General features: G+C 38.6%; 1 protein-coding gene and 1 long non-coding RNA gene across 3 annotated transcripts in view; one reads left to right on the forward strand and one right to left on the reverse strand.

Annotated features, from left to right (window-relative positions):
- The window catches only part of PTPRO (protein tyrosine phosphatase receptor type O), a 239,483-nt gene that overhangs the window by 101,300 nt on the left and 111,675 nt on the right, over nucleotides 1–26,508 (reverse strand). For both annotated transcript variants that reach the window (XM_029953983.1, XM_029953982.1), the window contains exon 2: nucleotides 4,950–5,223. In XM_029953983.1, coding sequence (XP_029809843.1) covers nucleotides 4,950–5,223 — 274 coding nt within the window. The remainder of the gene's footprint in view (nucleotides 1–4,949; nucleotides 5,224–26,508) is intronic.
- Nucleotides 23,586–25,699, forward strand: LOC115305430. Its single transcript, XR_003914780.1, has 2 exons — nucleotides 23,586–23,903; nucleotides 25,487–25,699. It is a non-coding gene; the product is annotated as an uncharacterized LOC115305430 (long non-coding RNA).

The raw sequence follows: 26,508 nt of genomic DNA on the forward strand, positions 1-26,508 counted from the left end.
GGGGGGAAAAGAGGTGGTGGTGATGGAGGAGGGCGCTTGTGGGGAAGAACACTGGGTGTTGTATGGAAACCAATTTGACAATAAACTATTAAAAATAATAAAATAAATAAAATACATCCAAAAATATATACCTATATTTAAATTAAAGAAAAATAAAACATGAGGCTAGTGCAACTGAGAAACTGAATTTAAGCTTTATTTAATTTTAATAAATGTATGCTTAAAAGTTATGTCTAAGCCTTTATATTGATTACACACTGAAATAGTACTATTTTAAATGGAATGGGTTAAAATTAATTGAAATGTTATTAAAATTAATTTTGCCTTATCTGAAACTTTTTAAATGTGACTACCCTCAAATTTAATATGTATATATGAGTAACATCTTATTTTTATTGGAGAGTGCTGGTCTAAACACTCCAATTAAAATGCAGACATTTTCAGATTGGAAAAGCAAGTACAATCCAGCTCTCTGCTGAATATAAGAAACCCATTTACATATGAAGACATAAGTAAGTTGAATATAAAAGGATAAAACAAGTGTATCATGAAAAGACTTAACAGAAGAAAACTAAAATATCTTCCAGGAAGGAGTTTAAATGCTTGTCTGGAGTCCTGATTTTTTACAGCAGTTGTCCAGGGGACACTTGCAGATCAACTGGTTGGGAAGTCAGCAGGATTTCGGTTGTGGTCGCTCAGGACTGTACATTCTTGCATTCTTTAAAAGCTTCTGCCTGAGAGCATGGCTTCCAATCAGCCTGAAACTAAGTGCTGACTGAGATCCCTCGCTTTGGAACACTGACAGATCTTGGCACACCCTCACCAACTGGGATGTAACTAGAATAAATCACCCTGCTTAGATGATCACAAAGGTTCAAGAGACAACCAAGAGTTAGGGCAAGGTTGAATAATAATGTTGCTCTCCTACACAAGGGCACTCCTTCAAGACTGGGAGAAGTAATTGTTTCACTTAATACATAGATACAAACACAGAGGGTCAAGTAAAATGAGAAACAAAGAAAAACATTCCAAACAAAAGAATAAAATTAAAACCCCTTAATGAATGATCAGTAATTTACTTATAAAAGGTTCAAAGTAACCATCATAAAGACATTCACTGAGCTCAGAAGAATGAATGAACACAGTGAAATTTCAACAAAGACATAAAATATAAGAAATTACTGAGCCGAAGTCAATAATATCGAAGAAGGCAATAACTCAGCTGAAAAATACACAACAAATATTTAACAACAAACTAGAGGAAATGGAAGAAAAGATCAGTAGAAGACACAGCAGTGGCACTCACCCGAATAGAAAAACAAAAAGAAAAAACAATTTAAAAAAAGAACCTGGAGGACCACATCAAATGGAATAAAATTTGCATTCTAGAAGTCCCAGAATGAGAAGAAAGAAGAGGCAGGAAACATATTAGGAGAAATAATGGCTGAAAGCTTTCTTAACCTGAGGAAGGAAATAGACATTCAGGTCCAGAAAGTCCAGAGAGTTCCAAATAAGATGACCCCAACCCCTTGGGTTCCACTCAAGATACATTATAATTAAAATGTCAAAAGTTAAAGAGAAAATCTTAAAAGTAGCAAGAGAAGTTACATGCAAGGCAAGTCCCATAAGACTATTAGCATATTTTTCAGCAGAAACTTTATAGACCAGAAGGGAATGACAAATATATTCAAAGTACTGAAAGGAAAAAAACTGCCAACCAAGAATACTCTATCTGGTAAGGTTATCATTCACACTTGAGGGAGAAAAGAAATGTTTTCTAGATAAGCAAAACCTAAAAGAATGCATCACTACTAAACTGACCCTACAAGAAATGTTAGAGGGAATTATTTAAGCTGAAAAGAAAGGACATTAATTAGTTTGTACACACACACACACACACACACACACACACACACACACACACACACACAGTTGTTATCATCAGAGTGTGTGGGATCTGACTAGACATTTTTCCAAAGAAGACATGCAGATGTCCAAAAGGCACATAAAAAGATGCTCAACATCACTAAGCATCAGGAAATGCAAATCAAAACCACCATAGGATATCACCTCATACCTGGTAGAATGGTTATTATCAAAAAGACAGGGAATAACAAGTTTCAGTAAGAATGTGGAGAAAAGAGGACTATTATGCATTGTTGGTAGGAACATAGACTGGTACAGCCAGTATGGAAACTAGTATGGATATTTCTCAAACAATTAAAAATAGAGCCAGAAATTCCACTTCTGGGTATTTATCCAAAGAAAACAAAAATACGAATTTGAAAAGATATATGCACCTCTATGTTCACTTTAGAATTATTTATAATGGCCAAGATATGGAACCAACCTAAGCATCCACCAGAAAATGATGGATAAAGAAGATGTGGTGTATATATGTGCAATAGAATACTACGCAGCCATAAAAAAGAGTGAATTCTTGCCATTTGCAACATCTTGGATGGAACTTGAGGGTATTCGCTAAGTGAAGTAAGTTAGACAGAGGAAGACAGATACGGTATGATCCCACGTATATTAAAATCTAAAAAACAAACAAAACAAGGTAAAACTCAGAGATGCAGAAAACAGAATGGTGGTATGGTGGGCAAAACTTGTGAAGGTGATCAAAAAGTATAAACTTCCAGTTATAGAATAAATAAATCATGGGATGTAATGTAGAGTGTAGTGACTATAGTCAATAATATTGTACTGCATATTTAAAAGTTGGCAAGAGAGTGAATCTTAAAAGTTCTATTGCAAGAAACAAAATTTGAGACTGAATGGTGAAAATGGTAACTAGACTCGCTGTGGTGATCTTGCAGTACACACAAATATCAAGTCATTATGTTGTACACTTGAAACTAATATAACTTTATATGTCAAATTACACCTGACTATAACAAAAGAAGATGCCAGCTATCTTAAAAGTTTAAAGATGTAAAGTCAAACTTCATGTAAAGTTCAAATTATGCAAACCATAAACTAAAAGAAGTGCAAAGGGAAACAAACAAATCTAAAGATATAATTGGAGACTTTCACACACCACTATCCATCATTATTGTAAGTAGACAGAAAATTAATAAGGGTAGAGAAGACTTAACCAACCTGCTCTAACTGAGATTTATCAAAACTTGACCAAAAGTGGGTGCAGAATACTTACCAAGATAGACCATATTTGTGACCACAAAATGAACAGAAACAATTTTAAAGTAATTGAAATCATATAAAGTATGCCTTTTGGTCACAACAGAGTTTACCCTGGAATTAATAAAAATATTTCTGAAAGATGCCAAGCTTTTGAATATTCAACAACACACTTCCAAGTCTATGTGTCAAAAAAGGAATCGCAAAGGAAAATAAAAATATATTTTGAATAGAACTCATTGCACATGCTAAAATATCAATACCAATGAATCATTATAGAAATCTCTTATCATGTACCTACTTATCATTTACTTATTTATCAAATGTCTTTATGAATCATTAGCTCAAGGGCTGACCGCTAGAGCTTTGTCTGATCTTGAGTGGCTGAATGCATGCTAATGAGTGTTAGGTTAGCAACAGTTGCTACACCATTATTTTGCTTTGTCTTAGTCTTCTTTTCTCTCTGCTCTTTTTCCTGTTACTTGCCTAACTAAATTAAAATAATGTTTACTCTTCACTTATTAAGTTAAAGTTCATGCAGGGTGCTTATGAGATTATGAAGATGAGTAATGCAGGGCTTCTGACTTGAAGAAGTTGCACTATAGCCTTTGTATACTTAGATCTGTCACCTGGACCAATTAACTCTCGATGCACCTTTTTCTGCAGCTTGTTTAAAATAGTAGTTTAGAACAGGCAAGTTCTTCCTTTAATTCTAGTAGGTCACAGATTTGTTCATTATATCTATAAACCTTGAAGGACCATTCCTTATTTTTAGGATTCAATACTGATTCTGGGACTCTGCCAAGGGAAACTTTAATTAATTTTTGACAGACATATTAAAAATATGTCTTCTAGCTTTATTCTGAGCTCTTGCTTTCTGATGTTTTTCTTTCCTTTTATCCCAAGAGAAAAATAGCATGATGTTCTTTTTCCTTAATTGTGGCGAAAATGATTGCATGTAGCTGGCATTTAAAAAATGGTAACCACTGGAAAATTTGCACTGAAGAACAATAAGCAAAAAGAACTTCACTGAGCCATTAAATTGCTCTAGTGATAAATTCTACCATCTTACAGATAATAGTTTTTCTTTCAACATCTACCTCAACATATTCAGTAGAGCTGTATCTTACTTTGAGATTAGATATTAAAGTCCCAGAGAGTAAAGTGAAAATCACATATAGTTAAAATCACTCCTAAAAGTTCCTAATATCAGCATCAGTTCTTTAAAACATGGGTTTCTGAAGGTTAAAATGCCAATGATTTGCTTTTCTTGGTGTTTTCCTTGGACAGTGGAAGCCAACGCTATTTTGAGGGTGAGGTCAAGAATAAAAACTGATAAATAATGGTACCTTTTTTCTCTCTCTCAGCTAAAAAATGTATAATTAATTTTGAGCAGGCTAAATATGAGTATAAATTCATTGTCTCAAAGCCCAAATTGCTTAATCTGAGAATATGTGTTCTGGAAAGAAAGAGTTTAGTTATGATCATACTATTAAGTTATATAGCAAAAACTTACATGGTCCAATCATGAGTCTTAAATTGTCATTCCATCTCAAAATATACTCTCTCATTGAGGTTTCCTTTTTTTTTTTTTTTTGGTTTAAAGCAGATATTTTTAAAAATAAGAGATAACAGTAAACATTATCCAATCCTGGCAAGAAACAGGAGTCTTAATATAAAGGAGAACTTTGAATTTATGTCACCGGACTTCAAGGCAATTTCTTGCCATTCTGGGCTGCCTTTCTTTCAGTGAAAATGTACCCCAAAAAGAAACACAAGAGAACAATATTACAAATGATGCTTACTTGTTAACACGGTGATTGATCTGGATGGCTTGGTAACCACATTTCCATTTACCACTACCAGAGTGATTATATAATAAAGGCCATGATAATTAGCCTTAAAGGTAACAGGAGGAGGCAAAGTGCTGTTGAATTCCTCAAATTCGAAGAAGTAATTTTTTGATTCCCCCGTTATCTTCACAACATACACAGACGACGGACTCGTGACATCGGAAGCTTCTAAAGAGACAACGATGCTGTTGTCCTCTCCAACAGTTACATGGAATGTGGCAGCATTCTGTTTAAGAAAAGAGGAAAAAAAAGAAATTAAGGTCAAGTTGAGATTATTAGCAACGAAATTATGCTGAGATCATTTTTCTAAAACTAATATTTGCAATAAGCATCGCACAGGTATTTTAGAGTTCAAGGAAAAGCAGGAAGAGAGATTTAACCCTTTTATGACTAATGATCTTCTCAGGCTTTCGCTTTTGATGATTCTCCATTAAAAAGCTGCTTCCAGTTCCTGAACTGTGTCGTGTAATAAAAACATAAACATTGTGGAGATGAGTAAAGAATGAATGAATGATTGAAAATCATCTCAGCACTGCACTTCCAGAGAAATGCTTGGTTGCAGCTCTCCTGGAGAAACTATATGGTTTGAAGCACTCTATTTTACTCTGGAAGGAGTAATGCTAAGTAATGCTTCGGGGAATTCTAGAAGCAGGTCGTAAGTCCTTTCTGACTTTTCGCCTGTCACTTCTGAAAATAAAAAGTCAGGACTGAGAATCTTGTGGTAATCCTTATCATTAAAGGTTAGCAGATCTTTAATAAGAGAAGCCAAAATGCTCTTGGGAGAAGGTACCAGACTGAGGATCACTGGGATCTCTGGAAAAGGCAGCGGTTAGGGTGATGAAAACCTCTCCAAGGGTCTAGATAAATGTTTATGGACAGTATTTGAAAAGTAATTGTGTAGTTGGTTTAAATATTCCTTCCTGATTCTTTCCCACACTGCACAGGCAGATTCAGTCCTTCTGCTTTCTGATATCAAACAAGACTCATATACTTTTTATTACTGCTGCTTTGTTTTTATTCTTTTAATTATTTTTTATTTATTTTGAGAAAGAGCATATGCACGTGCACATATGCACATGCATAGATGGGGGAAAGGCAGAGAGAGAGAGAGAGAGAATCCCAAGCTGGTTCCATGTTGTCAGTGCAGAGCCCTAGGCGGTGCTCAATCCCAGGAACTGTGAGATCATGACCTGAGCTGAGATCGAGAGTCCCATGCTTAACCAGCTAGGCGCTCCACTGCTGCCTTGTTTTTAATTTATCTTCTGGGTCTGTGAGGTCCAAGGAAGTTATTTCACTGCTCTGAATCTCAGATTCTCATCTACAAAAGTGGGGCAGAAAAACTGCTACTACTTGTTTAGGACTTACTGGGATCCAGATACCAAGCTATGCAGTCTATAAACGTGATCATCTTGTTTAGTAGTCAAACTGACCTCATCACATAGGTATTACTTTTCAACTCAGTTTGTAGTTAAGGAAACTGAGGCTCAGAAGGATTAAGTCACTTGCCCAAGGCCACACATCTAGTTTGGACTCTTAGCCACTTATCACACAAGTACCAAAATTGAGTTCCATTATTGTTTCACATATCTATTTGTCTTCCCCTCTTGACTTTTTTCCTAACACTGAGTCCAACACACACATACAACTGTTAAATCTCTGTTAAATGAATGAAAGCATTGCTGATGGCATTAATTATACGTGGACATTTGCCTCTTACAATTAACCTAATACCTCATAGGTTGTCAGTAGCCAAATCAAGCATGCAATATATATGAGTTCCCTAAAGGAGGTTAGAATGTACCTAAAAATGTGCTGATTTTTCTTATTATTTGGCTTTTTTAGAAATCTAGTTTTTACAGGTGCTAGTATTTGTAAAGAATATCTGGCCATTAACAGAATTTTAATTCTATGTTAACATTTAGTAGACTCAATTGTGTTCATGATATTCTAACCATACTAGACCCTAAGTCCTCTGGGGACAGGGACTGTAACTCAATGCTAGCTGCACCACCAGGCATAGGCATAACCTAGGTGCTTTGTGATCTGGGCAGTCCTAGGCAGGTCTGTATAATACAGAACAATCAGGGTGGACTGACTTTTAAAATGTCCTTTTACCCACATCATCTCTTACCATCAGACACATGGGCAGGTTTCTAAAATTGTGTACTTTGGGGAAACATAATAAAATATAGACAATGTGACCCATTTATATTCCAGTGATCCAGGTGGGACCATGAGGCTAAACCAAGCATTGAATATCCAGTGACATTGAACTCTGGCTTTTATTCATTATTGGTTATGGATCCTGGTTCACTAACTCAGAAAAAGTTAAGTTTACAAACATTGGGTTCATAATTATTGAGTTTTTTGCTCTATTATTTATTTATTTATTTATTTATTTAGAGAGAGCACACACACACAAGCAGCAGAAGGACAGAGAGAGAGAAGAGAGAGAATCCTAAGCAGGCTCCGTGCCCAGTGTGGAGCCCGACTCAGGGTTCCATCTTATCTCACAATCAGGACATCATGATCTGAACCAAAATCACGAGTCAGAAGCTTAACCTACTGAACCACCCAGGAGCCCCTGCTCTATGTTTCGATAGCCAATAACAAAGTTTTTGAGGTAATGAGAAGATGGATAAATAGACTCAAATTTGTAAAGTGTTTAAGAAATATATATCTAATGGGTCATGATGCTTCATAGCGCAATCTTCCAGGGAAAGAGACTAATCTTCCAAAATCTAATGACAGCTTTGGGGATGATTGTATCAGCCATGAAAATAAGCATTGGCCCATGTGCTCCCAGGTTGCCAAAAATAAATCAGGGTAAGCTAATCAGATTCAGTCAGTGGGACTAATGAGGATAAGGCAGCAGGCCAAGTGAGTCTAGGCAGTGAGCCTAAAGAAATGTCATCATGCTATTTCTTCTCTGTCCTCTTTGCTTCAGCTTTTCCTGGAATCTATATTCAGGAGAAAATACTGAATGTATGCTGCAGACATGTAATCCCTGTGAGTATAGCAAGAAGGAAGAATTATAAGTAATAGAAATGGATAAACTTAGGCAAGGCCAACGTGGATTTATTTTGTGGATAGAGAAATATTTAAAACTTTTTTTTGAAACTGAGTAATAGTATTGCTTGACTCTGCAATGAAAATATTTTTACTGAAATTTCATTTGCAGAATAAAACTTAATATAGAAATTTCTCCGCTCCAGCACCCTCATTTCACACTTGAGAGAACAGCGGTGCAAATGTCCCACGGCTAACTGATGTCAGAACAAAGTCTAGGATCCACACATCCTTATGTCTCCTGGTATTTCTCTTTCATGAACTTGAGGCAGCAAAGGGAGCCTGGGTGCTAGGCTTCACCTGTTTTGATGGTCAGTCTCAGGGAAAAGAAGCTACTGGAAACAGACTGGGCCCCACAAAAGAGGAGGAAAATGCAGGATGAGCGCCTAGAATGTGCGACAAGGAAGAGAACTGGCCTCAGAGATGTTCGAGTCAGATGTCTTAGGAAATCTTCCACCATCTCTGACAAACACAGCAACTGTTATGTATTAACCCCTTAATCTGAATCAGGCTTTGCACTTGAGATTTTACATGTTTTTTTCTTCATTCCAATAATCTTTAGAAATACGTGTCATTCTTCCCATTTTACTCAGAGAGGTTAAATAATCTGCTTAAGAACACAGCAAAAGACTTGGAATCAGAGGGTCTGAATTTCTATTGCTTTGCTGCAGCCTATTGTCTGAGAACACAGGAAAACGCAAAGATCTCTTAACTTCGTTTTCTTAATCTGTAAAATAAGGGTGATGCCTATAACTCATGGGATCTTAGTAAGAATTGAATGGCTTTTATAAAAATGCTAAAGGATGAACTCCATAAATATTGGGTGTATTTCAAAGGTTCTGGTGTTTTAGTGAAGTTCGGAATCCCTCAATGACTGGTAAACTATAGAGGTTCTATAAACATTCATTTAAATAACTTCACAACTCTTTGTGACTCTGTAATTGTGTTCATTTGATGTTATATTCACAAAACATTGGAGAGATGTCCATTTTATGAATTCAACAACAAACATTAGCCGAGTGCCCACTTGGCATCAGGTATCTTGGTGAGTGTTAGTGACTAGCGCTGAGTAAGACGAGGCACTTGAACTCCTGGAGCCCGGACTCTAGTCAGAGGGCTTCACTCAAATGCATAATTATAACACTACGTGAGTACTGCTAGTTGCATACTTTGAAGCCTGTCTGGTTGATGCCTGGATTTTCTGCCTGGCTGGAATCCCTTCTTAGATTGTACCCTCTTATCGTGGAGCACTGTTTCGTTCCCACAGCAAAGCCAATAAGGGGTCCCAATGGGGGTTGCTAATAGTGGTGCCCCACTTCCAGGTCAGCACCTGGACTCAGTCTGGGTGAATCATGTTGCCCAGTCCTTCCTTCATGGAAAGAGTTCCAGGGAAGCTCAGGTGGGCCAAGTCAGTCAACTAGAATGCATTCTCAGAGATTTTATAACTGGAATTCATGGAAGGAGCTTTTTCTCCTCTGGGGCCAAGTATGTATGGATGTAAATCTGGAGAAGTCAGTGTCTATAATTTCTGGCCCATGAAGACAGAAATGAGGGAGAATCCCTGATGTGGCCTAAGGCCCTGGTTTCAGACATTCTATGGCCCAGCCCATGGGCAGTTTGATTATCTGAGTGAATAATCCCAGTTTATGGCTCAAGTCAGTTAAGCTGGAGTTCCAAGACAAGAGAATTGTTCAGTGCTGTCACCGTGTAGAGAAGAAGGCAATTAATTCAGCTTCTGAGATGGGTGCGCGGGGAAGCATTCAAGGTGGAAGTGATGCTTGAAAGAGCCCAGGAGTTTACCAGGGAAACAAAGGTCAGCCAGTCATCTGGAGAAATGAGAAGACCCCACAGTTCTCTGGAGTGGTTGGACCCTGGCAGGACCCTTAGAGGGGAGGGTTGATAGCCCAATCCAAGATGTGAATTTGGATATTTTTGGGGCCAAAAGAAATCATGGACTTAATGTAGAAGAATGACATGATTACATCATCGTTTAGAAAGATCCATATAATGAGGAACATGGACCACTATAGCTAAGAGTTGCCCAACTAGGTCCATCTAAGGCCAGTGGACTGTTTTTTTTTTTTTTATATTTTTTACAGCTTTATTTATTTTTGAGAGAGAGACAGCATGCGCAGGGGAGGGTCAGAGAGACAGGGAGATGCAGAATCTGAAGACAAGCTCCAGGCTCTGAGCTAGCTGTCAGCACAGAGCCTCATATGGGGCTCAAACCCACAAACCGTGAGATCATGACTTGAGCCAAAGTTGGACGCTTAACCAACTGAGCCACCCAGGCGTCCCATTAGTGGACTGTTAAAGAGGCTGTTGCAACCATTCAGGAAAGACCCGATGAAAGTAAGAAAACACTGGCAACACCAAATCTGCCTGTGAGACCTGCATACAGAACATTATTACTGCTCTAGCTGGTACCCCAATCAATGATTAGACTTATTAGAGGGCATTTGAGAAGGAACACTTAGAATGTTCTGCTATGCTAAGGTTACCACATAAGAAGTAATGGGATGCTCAATTCTTTAAATAGTAATATCAATGGTGTCCGGTGCTTATCTAGCCTTTATGACCATACTTCTCTGCAGACGCTATGGAATTCATTCACTTAGCCTCCTGTGCAGCAGCAGGAAAACTTTTCTAGCAAGATCTTCTTTCCTTTTGGTTCCTTTCAGGAAGATCAAAGTCCCAGAGCTGTCCAGACAGGGCAGAGCTCCCCCCGACACTCTCAGAATTATGCACAACGCTTTTTCAGAAATTGTCAGAACAGAATTTGGATGGCCTCCCCTTAATTTTCCATTATTTGTGTAACCTTCAGCAGCAAGAATATATCAGGAACCATGCAGGATGCTGGGATTCACTCTAGGAGTAAAGAGGAAGACATGTGCCTCTGTCTTGTGTCTGACCAAGAATAGCGATGACGAGGAGGAGGAGGAGGAGGAGGAGGAGGAGGAGGAGGAGGAGGAGGAGGAGGGTATCATCCTCAAGAACACTAACTCACACAGTTATGTGCTTGTTATGTGCTGCCAGAAACTGCTCTGAAGCTCATTCAGCAAGCTGCTGATGTTTACAATCTGCTGTGTAATAGACTTCTTTGTATGTGACCTGAACATATGTTTTCAGGTGGAGCACGTCAGTTCTCTCTCCATGCCTGAGTCCACATTCAGGCCAGTTCAGCCTTTTGTGCTTTACATGACTAGATAACTTCACTTCTGTTTTTGTGATTTCATAAAACAGAGTCCTCAGCTCTTTTGCTTCTTTTTTGGCAAAGGGGTCCACACTCACAGGTCAGGCAGGTAATGTAAATGTAAGGAGCAGCCTATTAGGACAGGATTGATGGATGAAATAGCAAACGGAAGGGTGCATACATTACCTAAAAGCATCATTAAAACGTACAGTTATAACAAAATAAAACTATGCTGGCCAAAGAAAACACATTTGAAGGTCAGTCTCAGCCCAGAGGCTGCCAGCTTATAATACTTGAATTTGTCACACTGCCATTTCCTTGGTCAAACACCTTATCTTTGGATCTGCAGCTTCCAATCATACTCTATGCTCTGCCCAATCAGAGTGCAGAATGATAACAGAATTCCATTACCCCCTACGCATTCATTTAAAATAAATACAAATGGCATTTCCTTATTAAGTAACTGCGTATGACTGTGTTGAATGGCATTTTATTTTTATTTCTCTATTTTTCAGAGAAGGAAAGCTTGAGCCCATGTTGGGGGAGGGGCAGAGAGAGAGAGGGAGAAAGAGAATCTCAAGCAAGCTCCACGCTGTCAACGCAGAGCCAGATGTGGGGCTCAATCTCCCAAACTGTGAGGTCATGACCTGAGTTGAAATCAAGAGTTGAACACTTAACCTACTGAGCACCCCAAATGGCATTTTATTACATATATATATGAATATAGTAATTATTTCCTGATTCCCAATATGGACTTGCAGCAGAAGCTGTGCAGAACTCTTAATTTTGGAGATTAAACAAAACACACCTACAGAAAGAACTTAACCTGGCATTTTTAGCTTGGAAGAATTATGTTATACTGCAGAGATGTGCCAAAATTCAATGTGATATTTAGGAAAACAATAACAGCATACACCACATTTTATAGTTTATAAAGCACTTTCAAACACATTTTCTCATTCAATCCTCAAAACATCTCATTAAACCAGTATTTCACTTCACAGATGAAAACATTATGGTTCAAAGAAATTAAATTGCTATCTCAAGCCTACTCTGTTAGAATGTGGAGGAGCTGGTGCTCATGGCAACTCTGAATTTTTTTAAGTTTGTTGTTTTGAGAGAGAGAGTGAGGGTGAGTGTGAGTGAGTGGGGGAAGAGCAGAGAGAGAGAGAATCTCAGGCAGCTCCACGCTCAGGCCCGAGCCTGATGCAGGACTCATTTCCACAACCCTGGGATCATGACCTGAGCCGAAATCAAGAGTCGGAGGCCTCACTGACTGAGCCACCAGGCTCCTCAAGGCAATTCTTCAACTACAAATTTTATGACTCTATTATACTACAGTCCCCAGATTGTACAATCCTGGAGCCAGAATGATTTCCCAAATGCTACTTTTCATATCTGTATTTAATTGGTGGTGAACTCCCTCAGCATGACTTATTCCTCTAGATTATGCTTGATAGATGCTCCAAAAAGGATGGCATCACAAAAAGGAATATTTTGAGAGAGAAAAAGAAATTCTGGAGACTGACAAACCCGGGTTCAAGTCCTACTTAAGTGATACCGTCGCATTTTGATTCCAGGCGCCTCTGTTGCTTTGGGTAAATGACGGCAATGCTAGAAGACTGGGCTTCTGAAGGGAAGCAAACAAGATTATATGTGTACATTACTTAAGCCAACACCTAATATCTAGAAGATTTTCCAAACACAAGAACTAACTGTTACTACAAAATTTCTTATCTGTGTTGTCACTTAATTTTCTTTGGAACATATAAGTTTTAAAAGTTGTATCTTTTTGGGACACTAACACCGTGATTCGTACATGGTTCAGTAGCTATTCTGCCTTTCAGGCCACTCCTCCGGCGATCGGTATTACCCCTGTCTGTGGCCTCGTGAACAAGAACAGCTGCTATTTCTTTTTCTCTTATGCCTGTGGAAGCCTGAGCTGCCCTAGTTGACTGCTGGTTTCCATGGGAACAGTTGTGAAGCTGTGCCTAGCTGATGATCGACTCGGGAGGAGGTGGGTCCACAATCCAGGAAGCCACAAAATACATTTGTTCTCAACAGTTCAATGATCAGGCCACTTCTAAAAATAGGCAACATTTTTCTCCCTTAATGTTGTTATGAAAAATAGAGGTTCCTGCTAGGTTAGATCCATCTGTGAAACAAGTGTTATTTTCATAAAACAAAGCACTCAAAAAACACAATTTTGCCTGAATGTTTTATTCCCCAGACTTCTATTCTATATTTACCAGTATTCATAGTTTGAAAAGAGTGTGACCTCAGAAAGATGCTTATGAAAAATGTAGCTGTCCCACTTATTGAAAGATAATGTGGAAGACGATGGTGCTAATCATTTATTTTAGAATGGATGAGTTCAGTCAAAGTTCCCCACAGGCAGGAAGTGTCTCTCCAACTGTGACACCAGTTAATTAAATCCTGATGACAGCTAACAAAGAGTGCAGTCTCGTTACCAAACATGTAGTTCACAGCATATTTAGATGTGCCCTTCATGACCTTTTGTAAGCACTGACCTTTAATGCTCCTGAGTTGTTAACATCCTCAGCAACAAAACCGCCAGAACTTCAAAGCATATAGTTTCTTGTGCCCTCCGCGTCATTGGGATTTTACGGTTTTCCTAGAAGACCGATCTGTCGTCTATGCCAGATAAATTAAAGCCCAGAAGTTAAAGGAGATGAAGTACATTACTTTACATACACACTTTGCTCAATGTTTACCTTCATGTAGTTTTTGAAAATTGAGTGCTTGCTGTATGCATGGTGCTAAGGATATAATGCCTGGGAAAAGAAGTTTGGTTGCTGTCCCAAAGGTCTTTGAGTCTACAGCAAAAGAGAGGAAATACACCATTTTAAATAAGTGAATAACCACAAGTGTTGAGACGCGCAGAATGATGAAAGAAGACCTAGCAGGAGGATCTCATCTGGAGGAAGGAAGCGCTCACACAGGTAGGTACAGGCATTAAGTCACAGTTCACCTGATGAGGAGCTGGAGAGAGAACGGGATCTCTACAAAATGTTGAGCCTTGTGCTAAAGGCAATGGTAAGCCACTTATGGGTTATTAGGAGCATGAAATGATTGGATTTGCATCTGTAATAGAATATATTGTTAACTGCTGGCTCTCAAATTTCTATTGGGAAGGGACTTTTAATGGAAAAGTACTTGATAAGAGTGAACCACTTGGCATAGAAAGGAACACTCTAAAGGTGTGAGTATAGGAATCTAGGCAAACAAACAAAAACAAAAAGCAAACCAGATACAAAGAAGTTTCAAGTTACAAGGAAAAGAATGGCTTTATTCTAGAAAGTAAGAGAGGGAGAGAAGAGGGAAGGGGCTAGGAAAAACAGAGAGGAGAGCCAGCAAGATGGTGTGATGTTGGCATAGGGAAGAGAAATCAGCCAACGGAAACATCCAGATGGAGGAGGTCAAAGAGCATTTTTAAAACTGGAAATGCCTAATGTTCCACTTGAAGTTCGCATTTTGTATAGCAAACACTTATCCATCTCCCCAAACCCCCATCTTTGATAATATTTGCCATACTCACAAATGCTTTGGGTGAGTGGATCATTTGTGGAACTTGCTGAAAGGGTGAGTTTCCCATCCATGTCTTAGGATACAGAAGCCCTATTTGTGGAACTTGGCGCCTGAGGGAAGAGGAAGTGAGAAGGCAAACCTCCTCCAAAGTGACAAAAATCCTGAGGTAATTTGAGCTTTTGTGGGAGACACGGAAAGGGATTTAAAGGCAATTTCATTTAGGTCTCCAAGGGGCAGGAAGCTCCTTCTGGTTATATTACAGAGAGCTGGTTGGTGAGGATAAGCAGAAATAAGTGTGATGGAAGTATTCTAGTACAGATGTGAAGGATCTAGTATATTATCCTAGGACCAGGATGATATCAGCAGAAATTTAGAGGGTGTGTTCCTCAGAAGTCAGTGACCTGAGATCTGTTTGGTTGTGATATGGATTTTATACACATTCATCATCGTTGTCCTCCTCCTCATCATCATCCATAGGAAAGACTGTAGATATTAGCAGAGTCAAGAGTGATGTGTATCATTCATTCAGTTCAGTTTGATACATAATGAGCATGAGATGCCTGTGGACATCTAAGCGCAAATGCCAAGTAGATGGTAAGATATATGAATCCAGAATTCAGAAGAGAGCTCGGCATCAAATATTATTTCACAGATGGCAGTTGAGGCCCTGGAAATCAGGGAAATACCACAACATCGAATACAACTGCTACTATTAAGAGATCTTCTCCTTTTATTAAGAATCTACTTTCTGCTAAGAACTATTTAGGCATTACTTTGCTTCATCATCTTAACAACCTTCCAAAATAGATATTATTATTGCATTTTCCAGATTAATAATTGAGCCTCAGGAAGATTAAGTAACACATTGGAGGAAACATAGCTTTTAAGTGGTAGAAAAGAGAATTGAATCCACATTCCTTTGAGTCCAAAGACTGCATTAACACTGATTCTACACATTCCTCTGTTACTGCCATGAGCTACATTTCAGAGCGTCTTTTACTTTATGTCCTTGTAGGAAGAGTAGTGACTTAAAGGCAAATAAAGTTGAATATGAATATCAGTTCCATCAACAGAGACCTCTCTGAACCTCAGTTTCTTAATCTGTAAAATGGGAAAAGAGTGCCTACTCAGGATGTTATGGGAATAAAATGAAAACAAATGTAGTTAAAATACTTAGCATATTTTATACCTTACACATACTAAGTACTTAATTTTGATAGCTTAAAAAAAGTGGAAATTACACTTAATGAATCTTGCTAAGGAAGCTCTGGTTAGCTTCTTTGCAAAGCTTTCTGATTATCATAAGGAACCTGACAGAGAACAAAAGGGATTTAAGTTTGCAGCTATGTAAGAACCCTCCACATCATAACAAAATCATAGAATAATAATCATGCAATTTTTCAGTGTGCATTTTTCAGAAACAATGGTAGCTCACATGTTATTTGACCTAGTGACAAACATAATTCAATTAGAAATATTATTTCCTATTCTATTAAAATGGCTTGTAAACTCATCTTTCTCCTATTTTCTCTCTTCTTCAAATATACTGAATTGTGATAGTAACAAAATTGTGATGTTACAGGATCTTGGTTAAACAATAAACTTATGAAAATTGGGTCATGAGGAGTAAGGAACATAAAATTTAGGGTAAAAAACTTTGGCTTATTAGATTGTTGAACACAAGAAAGTTACGTAGCCTCTCTGAGACAGTTTTATCGTCTGTAAAATGTAGTTTCTCATCTTTCAACTACACTTTTGTGGTGACTTTATTGGATAATGTTTGTAAACTACCTAGCAGAGCTGGATGCATTCTAAGTGCCCCTAACATGGAGAGTTCTGATCGTGTGAATGTTTGGACTTAAAAACCTCAGGGAAAAATCCCTGAGCTTAATATTCACTACCAAATAAAAACCAGTTTCCTTACCTTGACCCTCAATCCCCTCCACAGCCTGTCCCCAGTTTACAACTTTATTTTATCTCCTGCTGCTTCTCAGACAAGAGGTTCCAGGAACTCCTGGAAACCCCAACACTAGTCAAACCCCCATTCCCTATTCCCCAGGAGCTCCCCTCTGGGTTCTATTCATGTATTTTTTCAGTCTTCTCTCACTTTCAATATCCGTTTCTATTTGACACTGATATCTCTATCAAATCTCATCTTCTTTGCAAAGTCTTTATAACCATCCCATAAAGAATGGTCTTTCTCTCTTCCTATAACCCCACAGCCCAATATCTGAATCTCTCCCAGGACACATTTGTACACGAGATCACATGACTCTAGTAACAGGTAGATTGTTCCTGCAGTAAGAAGCGGAAATACTTTCAAAGGGGTCTTCTCGTTTACCAAGATCCCGTGATCCTCATGTTAAATATTTATAACATCCACGTAAACCATTCGAAATTAACATTTCACATAGTCATCTTCATTCACAGTGGTAGCTTGAAGTTGTCACCATTTCTTACTTTCCAAGTAATATGTTCAGCCAGCACTGACGCTATTTTGAATTACAAGAAGGCTAGAACAAGGATCTGATATTTATGTTGTATAAATGAAGCTCAAAAATATCTTTGTCTTTGGGAACAGCTGTAAAAAGACAGTATGCAATTTACTCCATCGAGTGAAAGGGTTCTCTTCTTTGGAAAAGGATGGCATTTATGGAAGTCATGCTGTGGCATTTGGTAAGGAAATATCATTGCTTTTACTTGACACACTGCACTTTTTGCTAATTGGCATTTCCTCGTTGGATATTTTCTTATGCCCTTGAATTATATTGTTTTACAAAGGCGAAATGATTGCCTCATTGAGAGAATCTTTTTTTTTTTAATGTTTTACTTATTTTTGAGAGAGACAGAGAGAGAGAGAGAGAGAGAGAGAGAGAGATAGTGTGAGCAGGGGAGGGTCAGAGAGAGAGGGAAACACAGAATCTGAAGACAGGCTCCAGGCTCTGAGCTAGCTGTCAGCACAGAGCTGACCTGGGGCTCAAACCCACAAACCGTGAGATCATGACCTGAGCCGAAGTCAGATGTTTAACCAACTGAGCCACCCAGGCGCCCCTGCCTCATTGAGAGAATCTTAAATAGTGGTTTTTGCCATCAGAAAGTATCAATGGTACAGAATCTAATATTAATGTTGAAAAGTTTTCAGAGGACTCTTTACAGAAATGTTTAAATCTCTGCATCTTTGCTGATTAGTTTAAGGTTTCTGTTCTTAAAGGCAGCAGCTGCTCTTGGTTGCTTGACACAAGTACCTTATGTCAATTTACAATAATCTACACTGTTTACATTCAACAAAGATCTTTATTTACAAAGTTTTTATTCAATTCATAATAAAGATTGAGTAAAGTCACAGCATACAGTACTTTTATCAACAGCTGAGTGTGGGATCCAAATGATGTTTAAAATTAGTATCGGTGTGCTTTAAGTTCTGAAACACGCTTTTCTTTTTTAAAAAATTTTGATGTTTATTTCTGAGAGAGAGCGGGTGGGCGCGTGGGCATGTGATTCTGGAAGGAGCAGAGAGAGGGAGACATAGAATCCAAAGCAGGCTCCAGGCTCTGAGCTGTCAGCAACGGGACTCACGTGGGACTTGAACTCATGAACCCCAAGATCATGACCTGAGCTGAAGTTAGACGCCTAACTAACTGACTGAGCTGCCTAGGAACTCCTGAAACATACCTTTCTTGTCTTAAATGCCTTGAAATACAATATTTATGATCACCATTAATTTTTTATTTACTAATTTTTCTATTTTCTCCTCCCTAAATAATATTCCCCTTCTTGTTTCTTTTGTGCATCTTGATTTTTCTTTCCATGTTTTCCTCTTTGTATTGCTTCTCATGGTCTGCCTCGAGCTGTGTTTGGTTAGTTCTATATATAAGTTTGCTGCTAGATTTTAACCTCCTAAAGACAGGCATTCAGATCTCACTATCAGAGTATGTTGCTAGTTGAACTTATGAGATATTTGTAAACTTAAATCATCCATCCATTCATGTGCTCTACATTTATTGAGCATTTCATGACATCTTCCTACCATGTCTGTACAGCCTATTCTTATGTGTCCGAGTGTTTATTACCATAGCTCAGTTTCTGGATTTTTAAGCCAAAATCATATCTTTGTATCACAGAAATAAAAGAATACTTGGCCAAACAGAGTGAACTATTAGGAAACAGGCAAAGAGGCAGGTGGAAAGAAAGGGGGAATTGGATGAAGAAGAACAATGAAATACCTATAAGGAAAGAGTGGGTGGGAGACAGTGAAAAACTTTTGTAAATTGGGAGAGTGTAACAGTGAAAGATAAACCAGTGACAGAATAACATTGATATCTTTGCTGGTCATGACTTCTACCTCTGTAATTACTTAATCCTTGACAGAGAAAAAGAAATCAAGCTAAATTTGCATTGATATCTCAACTATTTCCTTATCCAGTGTCCGCCTTGCTTTTCTCTCCCATGACTACATTATAATTTGTTTCTGATTTGCAGAACACACATTCGTAGAGACTCACAGATAAACCATTAACAAATCCTATGTTGCTAGGGAACTAATAGAGGCTTAATGGTCTAATTGCTCGTGTAGAGGCCGCCCATCCACTCGGCTAGGATGGTGCCTTGGAAATTCAAATATTGGATGAGAGATTGGACTTTAGGACCTCTTTCAATTCATAAGTTTGATGAGTTATAAATTAATAAAAGCTGAACCTATGGGTAATTTCTAAGAATGTTAAGAGATGCGTGCTAGATTTCCTTTTAGGTTATAAGGATCCAGGACCTGTTTTCTTCAAAATCACAGTTTCTCCCAGGCCTTTTCCATTAGCTTACGCTTCGAGAAAACAAGTCCTAAAACATTTACTGGAAGAATTTACTTCATAGCTTATGATAATTCAATACAGTATTTTCCAAATATATTGCTGCATAATTTATAATAAATAGGATTGATTATATATATTTAGTACCTAACAATATAATTCTCTACTTCACTGGAATAAAAAATAACATTACTTTGATCCATTTGTCTAATTGATTAATGTGTCTACTTCTTTGTCTGTTCCTTTTAGCATTCAAGTAAGAAAGAGATTGTTAGTTATCAAGTAATTATAATTAAGCCCATACTAACTGCTATAATTAAAGAGAGAGAAGAATAATAACAATAGTAATAGCTAGCGTATCTTAAATGCCTAATATATGCCAGGGTTTATTCTAGGTGCTTTAGATTAATTATGCCTAATCCTTAAAACAACATTTAGAATTTACTATTATTATTTTATCAATAACTAGAAAATAGAAGACCAGGAATTCAAATAGAAGTAATTCAAACAATAATGCATCATACCTTGCATGGTATTAGCTACAAGAGCATGACTGTGAGCCAGGGGGACTGGTTTCAGACCTCAAGGAGGTTAATTCTAACGGGCAATAACAATAAGAGGCATCAAATATTATGACAAGAAGCACAAAGTACTCTGGGAGCAAGAACACCATTCCTAGTGATAGGGAAGTTGGTGCTTGAATGATAGATAGGACTTGGCTGGTAAAGAGGCTGGAGTATGGGGGATATTTCAGGCAAGAGGGGCTGGAAACAGGAATAGAGGACAGCATAGCATCTTCAAGGAGCAGGAGGGGCCTCGAAGGCCATGCCCAGTATTTGGGCATTACCTTAGGGCCACTGAAATGGCCGTGAGTAGGTTTTCTTTTGAGAACAAAAGAACTAGTGGTGGTGTGGACCTTTTTAGAGGGAGATCAGCACGAAGGAGATCATTTAGAGGGCCGTGGTAATAACTAAAGGAAAACTGACCTCGACTTCGCAGGGGTGAAGGAAACGAGGGACACAATGAGAGATCTATTAAGGAGGTGGTAGGAGAGTGCCTACAGGTCCTCAGCCCAGGAAGGAGCTTTAGACTGTTGTCCAAAATCTTTAATGCAGATGAAGAAACCCGCAGCCCAGAGGTAGAAAAGGGCCTGCCTGAGGCTATCTGGCTGATAGGAGAAAGGTAATGTTTCTTTTTAATACAGTTGACATGCTAATGCTGCATTAGTTTCATGTATGCAACTAAGTGATTTCACAAATTTATATATAACGTAATATTGACAAGTGTAGCTACCATCTGTCCCTATTACATGGCCATTACAATGTCACTGACTATATTCTTTATGCTGTGCCTCTTACTCCCCCGACTCATTCATTCCATCACTAGCAGCCCACATCTCCACTCCCCTTCATCCGTTTGCCCACCCTCCACCCCTGCCCTCTGGGAATCATCGGTTCCCTGTATTTATAAGTCTACCTCTGCTTTTTGTTTGTTTATTCATTTTTTTAAGATTCCAATTATGACTGGAATCATATGGCTGATCTCATCGTTTTTTATGGCTGTATGATATTCCATTGGGCATGTATATGTGTGTATGTGCATGCGCATTTATACACACCACATTTTCTTTATTTCTGTATTTCTTTACTTTCACATTTCTCTACTGATAGACATTTAGGTTACTTCCACATCTTGGCTACTGTACATAATGGTGCAATAAACATAGGGGTGCATATCCTTTTGAATCAGTATTTTCAGTTTCTTTGGGTAAATACCTACTATGGAATTATTGGATCATATAGTATTTTATTTTTAGTTTTCTTGAGGTGCCTCCATACAGTTTACCTCAGTGATTGTATCAATTTATATTCTCACCAATAGTGCACAAGGGTTCCTTTTTATCTACCTCCTTGCCAACATTTGTTATTTCTTGTCATTTTGATTTTAGCCATTCTGACAGGTATGAGGCGACATCTTATTGTGGTTTTGATTTGCACTTCCCTGATAATGAGTGATGTTGAGCATCTTTTCATGTGTCTGTTGGCTATCTACATGTCTTCTTTGGAAAAATGTCTATTCAGGTCATTTGCCCATTTTTTAATTAGATTGTTTCTCTCAGTATTGAGTTATATAAGGTCTTTATATATTTTGGGTGTTAACTCCTTATGAGGTAGAACAAAACCTTGGAATGCAAGTAACTTGTTCTGTGAGTGTTCCACAAGATGAGCAAACATTCCTAATAAATTTTAACTTGATAAATAAGCGAAGTCTTGCAATACGAGTAGTATGTGACACTGAACATCACATGATCACAACTGAGCCAATGGTTCTTCTCTCTCTCACTTGCTGCGGGATTGTGGGTGCTTGACTCCCATGCTCGAATGCTGAGACTCAGGCCATGGTGTTTGGCAGACATCAGTGATTTTTCAGAATGTCGGAAAGTGCCCACAACTGCAACTAGTGTATTTTTTGTCACTTCAAAGCACCTATGAACAATCCTTTGCTTTTCCATACAGAAGTAAGCTTAGGAATGCTTTGCTTCATTCTAGGTCAAGCTGCCTGCAGATAGAGACCCTTCCCTCTGCTGCCTTATTGCCAGTTACGTTAAGTACAGTCTATGACAAGAGTTTATTAACACTGTACTGTAGTTAACACCTGTTAGTGATCGTGAAAGTCATCCTACACAATAACCCTTCCCTCTCTTGTCTCCCTTACACCAGCCATGAAGGTTTTCAAAGGTAAGTGCAGATTAATTTATTTTTCTTTATATTTTGTGTTTTATTATTTTGTATTATATACAGTATTGTAATTATTTTCGTTTGGATATTTTGGGTTTGAAGAATGAATCATCTGAGTTTCCATTATTTCTTATGGGGAAATCTGCTTTGATATATAAGTGCTTTGGATTACAAGCATGTTTCCAGAACGAATTATGTTCACAAACCAAGGTTTCACTGTGTATCATTTGCAATATCTTCTCCCATGTAGTAGGTTGTCTTTTAGTTTTTGATGGTTTCTTTGCTGTGCAAAAGCTTTATATTTTGTTGTAGTCCTAATAGTTCATTTGTGCTTCTGTTTCCGTTGTTTGAGGAGACATGTCTAGAACAATGTTGCTACAGCCAGAGGAAGACTCTAAGTGCAGTCTTCTTGAATCCTCTCCAGTGGTATTTCCTTTGTGATGTTTCACTCTCTAAAACCTTCCAAATCAATTGATTTTTTTCTTCCTGCCATAAGAAAGCTGATTTAGATGGGGTTTCTGTGCATACTATAGAGGTATAATCAAGTCCAGCAATAGGTGAGTGGTCAGATTTATGAGGATATTGTAAACAAGTGAGTGATTTCCAAGTGGCCAAGAAGACTGCCTTCAGAGTTTATCATTTTTTATAATAATTGAATACATTAAAAAAACAATAAATTGAGATTTTTTTAAATGTTAATTTATTTTTGAAAGAGAGAGAGAGAAAGGGAGAGAGAGAGAGAGACAGAATCTGAAGCAGGCTTCAGGCTCTAAGCTGTCAGCCCAGAGTCCGATTTGGGGCTCGAACTCACAAACCACGAGATCATGATCTGAGTCAGAATTGGACGCTTAACCTACTGAGCCACCCAGATGCCCCTAGAGTAAGGCAAACTTGAAAGGTATATGAGTTCAGGTGGTCTGGGAGGGAGCCAAGATTCTTCTTTTCTAACAAGCTCCCAGATGTTGCTAATGCTGCTGGTCCACAGAACACACTGCATGGTAAGTCCTCATTTTTTAGTTTTTACTCCCTGGTTACAGGCATGACTAGCTAATCAACAAAGCCAGGAGCCATCTAGGTTAAGCAGAACTTGAAAAGTCAGTTCTGCTAACTTGGAGGCATTTGCAGTGTGCAACAGGTCCCTGAGGGGACAAGGCGGTTTGCTGATACTCCATTGTGAAGTCATCACCAGGAAAGGGTGGTTCCCACCACTGGAGCACCACACACGAGGCTCAGAGGCTCTAAATAGATGCACCAGGCGAAGCACTACTCATGTGCAATCACAGTTAACAAATCTCCATGACATCCTGGTGTCGCCTGGGGAGCACAAGACTCTGCTTTAGGTGCCTCAGTTCAAATCCTGTTACCAGCTTTATGACCTATGTTAGCCCTTTAAAGATTCCGAGCCTTAATTTTACTCAATTGTATACTTTAAACTCCAGTTTTTGTCAACTTTATGCTTATAATTATTTTAAAAAGCTAGTAAGATAATATGCATGGAAACTCTGTTGCACAGTAGGTGTTCAAAGCATTAGAGGAATGTGTGCTTGGAAATCATGTGAGTGAATCTTTAAGCCTTGGAACTAAATATTCTTTTTCTCATTCCAGGTCTGGAAAGTTTATAAGCCACTTCTATGTTGGGCAGTTAAATATAATTCTTTACACACGGAAATGGTCTATCAAAGAGTCAGAAAAGAATAGTGCACCTGCATGTTTCCAGGGGTGTGTGGATTGTGTACCAGATTTAGATCTGGAAAGAACAGCAGGTAGATTTGATGAACTCCATGTGACAGAGGCAGAAAGCTCGGACTTTAAGAACTAAATTGAACAATTATGGACAGAGAGACTTAAAATTGGTGTACTTTGTGTAACAGCAAGCTTTCCCTACGGCGGTCACATCATTATGGTTGACACAGGCGGAGAAGGGCTGAGATGGCAAAGGCAGAGAGGATCTGAATTAGGACCAGAAGACAGCCATCTCCCTCAGCTACTTCAGGCTGAGGGCTTCCAATACACAGGCGAGGAAAAGCTGGCAAATCAGCCATTATATAAAACTGGCAGGGATATTGCTCAGTAACTTGCTGCAGTTCAATAATAAGAGGCAATATCCTGAAAGCCGGGTACCGTCATGGGGCTGTAGGAGACACAAGGTAAAATAACGCAGCATTGCACAGAGAACTTGCAAATACAGCAGAAGATATGAGCATGGATACAGATTGGTAATATACAGAATGGGGGAGGGGGGACAATAAGAGTGGGGAAGTAAACAAGAGACACTGTATTCAGCCTGGGGGGAATCAAAGATTATTTCATAAAAGAACTGATACTTCCTTGAATCATAAGTCATCACATTTAAAATTAGAAGGGATCTTCGAAGTGACCTAGTCTGATCCTTCAGGCTGGTGAAAATGGTGAGGAAAGTTTGTTAGAGATAGTGGAAGAATAGGACTCTTTCAGATAAGTTCAGAAGTTTTATTCAGTGATAGCACTCGGTGCACAAGAAAAAGCAGTGAGAGACAATGCAAAAGGGTAATTAGACCAGAGCAAATGGAAACAAGCCTTGAATGCCAGGCTAAAAACCGGACCACTGTTGACAGGAAACAATTGTTTGACAATATTTTGCTTTTTTTATTTAATATTTGTTTGTTTATTTTGAGGGAGAGAGCACAAGTGGGGAAGGGGCAGAGAGAGAAGGGGCAAGAGAGAATCCCAAGCAGGCTCCACACCAATGAAAGTCCAAGTGGGGCTCAGTTCCATGACTCTGGCGTCATGCTCTAAGCTGAAATCAAGAGTCGGACACTTAATCGACTGAACCACCCAGGTGCCCCTCAAACGAGTGTTTGATGAGAACCTATCATTCAAGTGCAGGCAAGTGGTGTCCATTCTCATTCCTTACCACCGTCCCTTCAAAACCAATGCTTTTTGCTTGGCAGGGGGAGAGCGAATACACGAAACCATAACCCTGGATGGATTCTTGTGCATACGATCCCATGAAGAACATTCACAGCACTAGAAAACATCCTTTTAAACATATATTGGAACCACGTTATATCGGGGTGTTCTAAGCAGGGGATGTACATGTGCATGTAACATTTGGCATTTCACTACCTTATAGGCTAAAGAAGTGATATGTACTTCAAGTTTCAGAGTATTTTTAATTTCTGAAGCATTGGTGCAGATTTGTGACTCCATCGGTACAGTGGACACAAGTGAACACAACTTGGAATTCTTGAAAACTGAAATCATCCTTTATCTCAACGACAGGAGAAGCAATTTTCACTTGTTTGCGACACAGCTCGACTGGAATTATACTTCAAAATACAATAAACTTCTCCTGAGAAGACTGACATGAAATCTGCAATTTCTCCCTGATAAATCACAATCTTTTTGAAATGAACCTGACATAAGACATTGAACCATCAGTTTCAAAAGAACCAGAAATGCAATACAGCTATAATTGTCCTTTTTGTTTGAAGACAATAAGATGCAACCCACTTACGGAGCTGGTAAGGTTGCCTCTCAAAAATTCTGCTTCCTAGATTGTTCATGTGTGGAGAATAATAGTTACAAGGCATAGGTGAGTGGCAAATTCAAGAATCAATTTGTGATTCAATGCGTCCTTCAAGAATTCCACCAGGAATTCACTAACTGTTTTTAAATCTAGTAAATCCTTCATCGTGGGGTGTGTTCTCTTATTCCTAGAGTTAATTCTGTGTTAGTGCTGCCTTGCTCATCCAAAACGTCTCCATTTATCTTGCTGGAGGTCAAGTGAAGTCTGGGAAGGCCAATGGTAAAACAGCTAGATTCCTAAATGCAGTAGCAGTGAAAGCAGAAGGTGGCAGATTCCTGCTGGGCTGGGCTTGAGATCTTGCCTTTCATTCACAGTGCTTTGTTTTCTTTATTCTCCACAAATGGGCTGGAATTGCACAATGAGAACTGCTGTGATTTTTTTTAATTTACTAAAGCACAATTTTGGGCCTGAATATTCATTCTTTTATGACATTTATACTTTCTACTGCCTTTCTCCCCTAAAACCCATTAACAAAGAGAAAAGCATAGCCATTTGTTGTCATTCTATTTCACTTGCCACTATGGGTTGTAGGCAAGAACCAACCACTGGCCCATAAGGCTGGTTCTCTAGCCAAAATCTTAGGCTTTTTTGG

This window comes from Suricata suricatta, chromosome 10, assembly GCF_006229205.1.
Source record: "Suricata suricatta isolate VVHF042 chromosome 10, meerkat_22Aug2017_6uvM2_HiC, whole genome shotgun sequence".
Lineage (NCBI taxonomy): Eukaryota > Metazoa > Chordata > Mammalia > Carnivora > Herpestidae > Suricata > Suricata suricatta.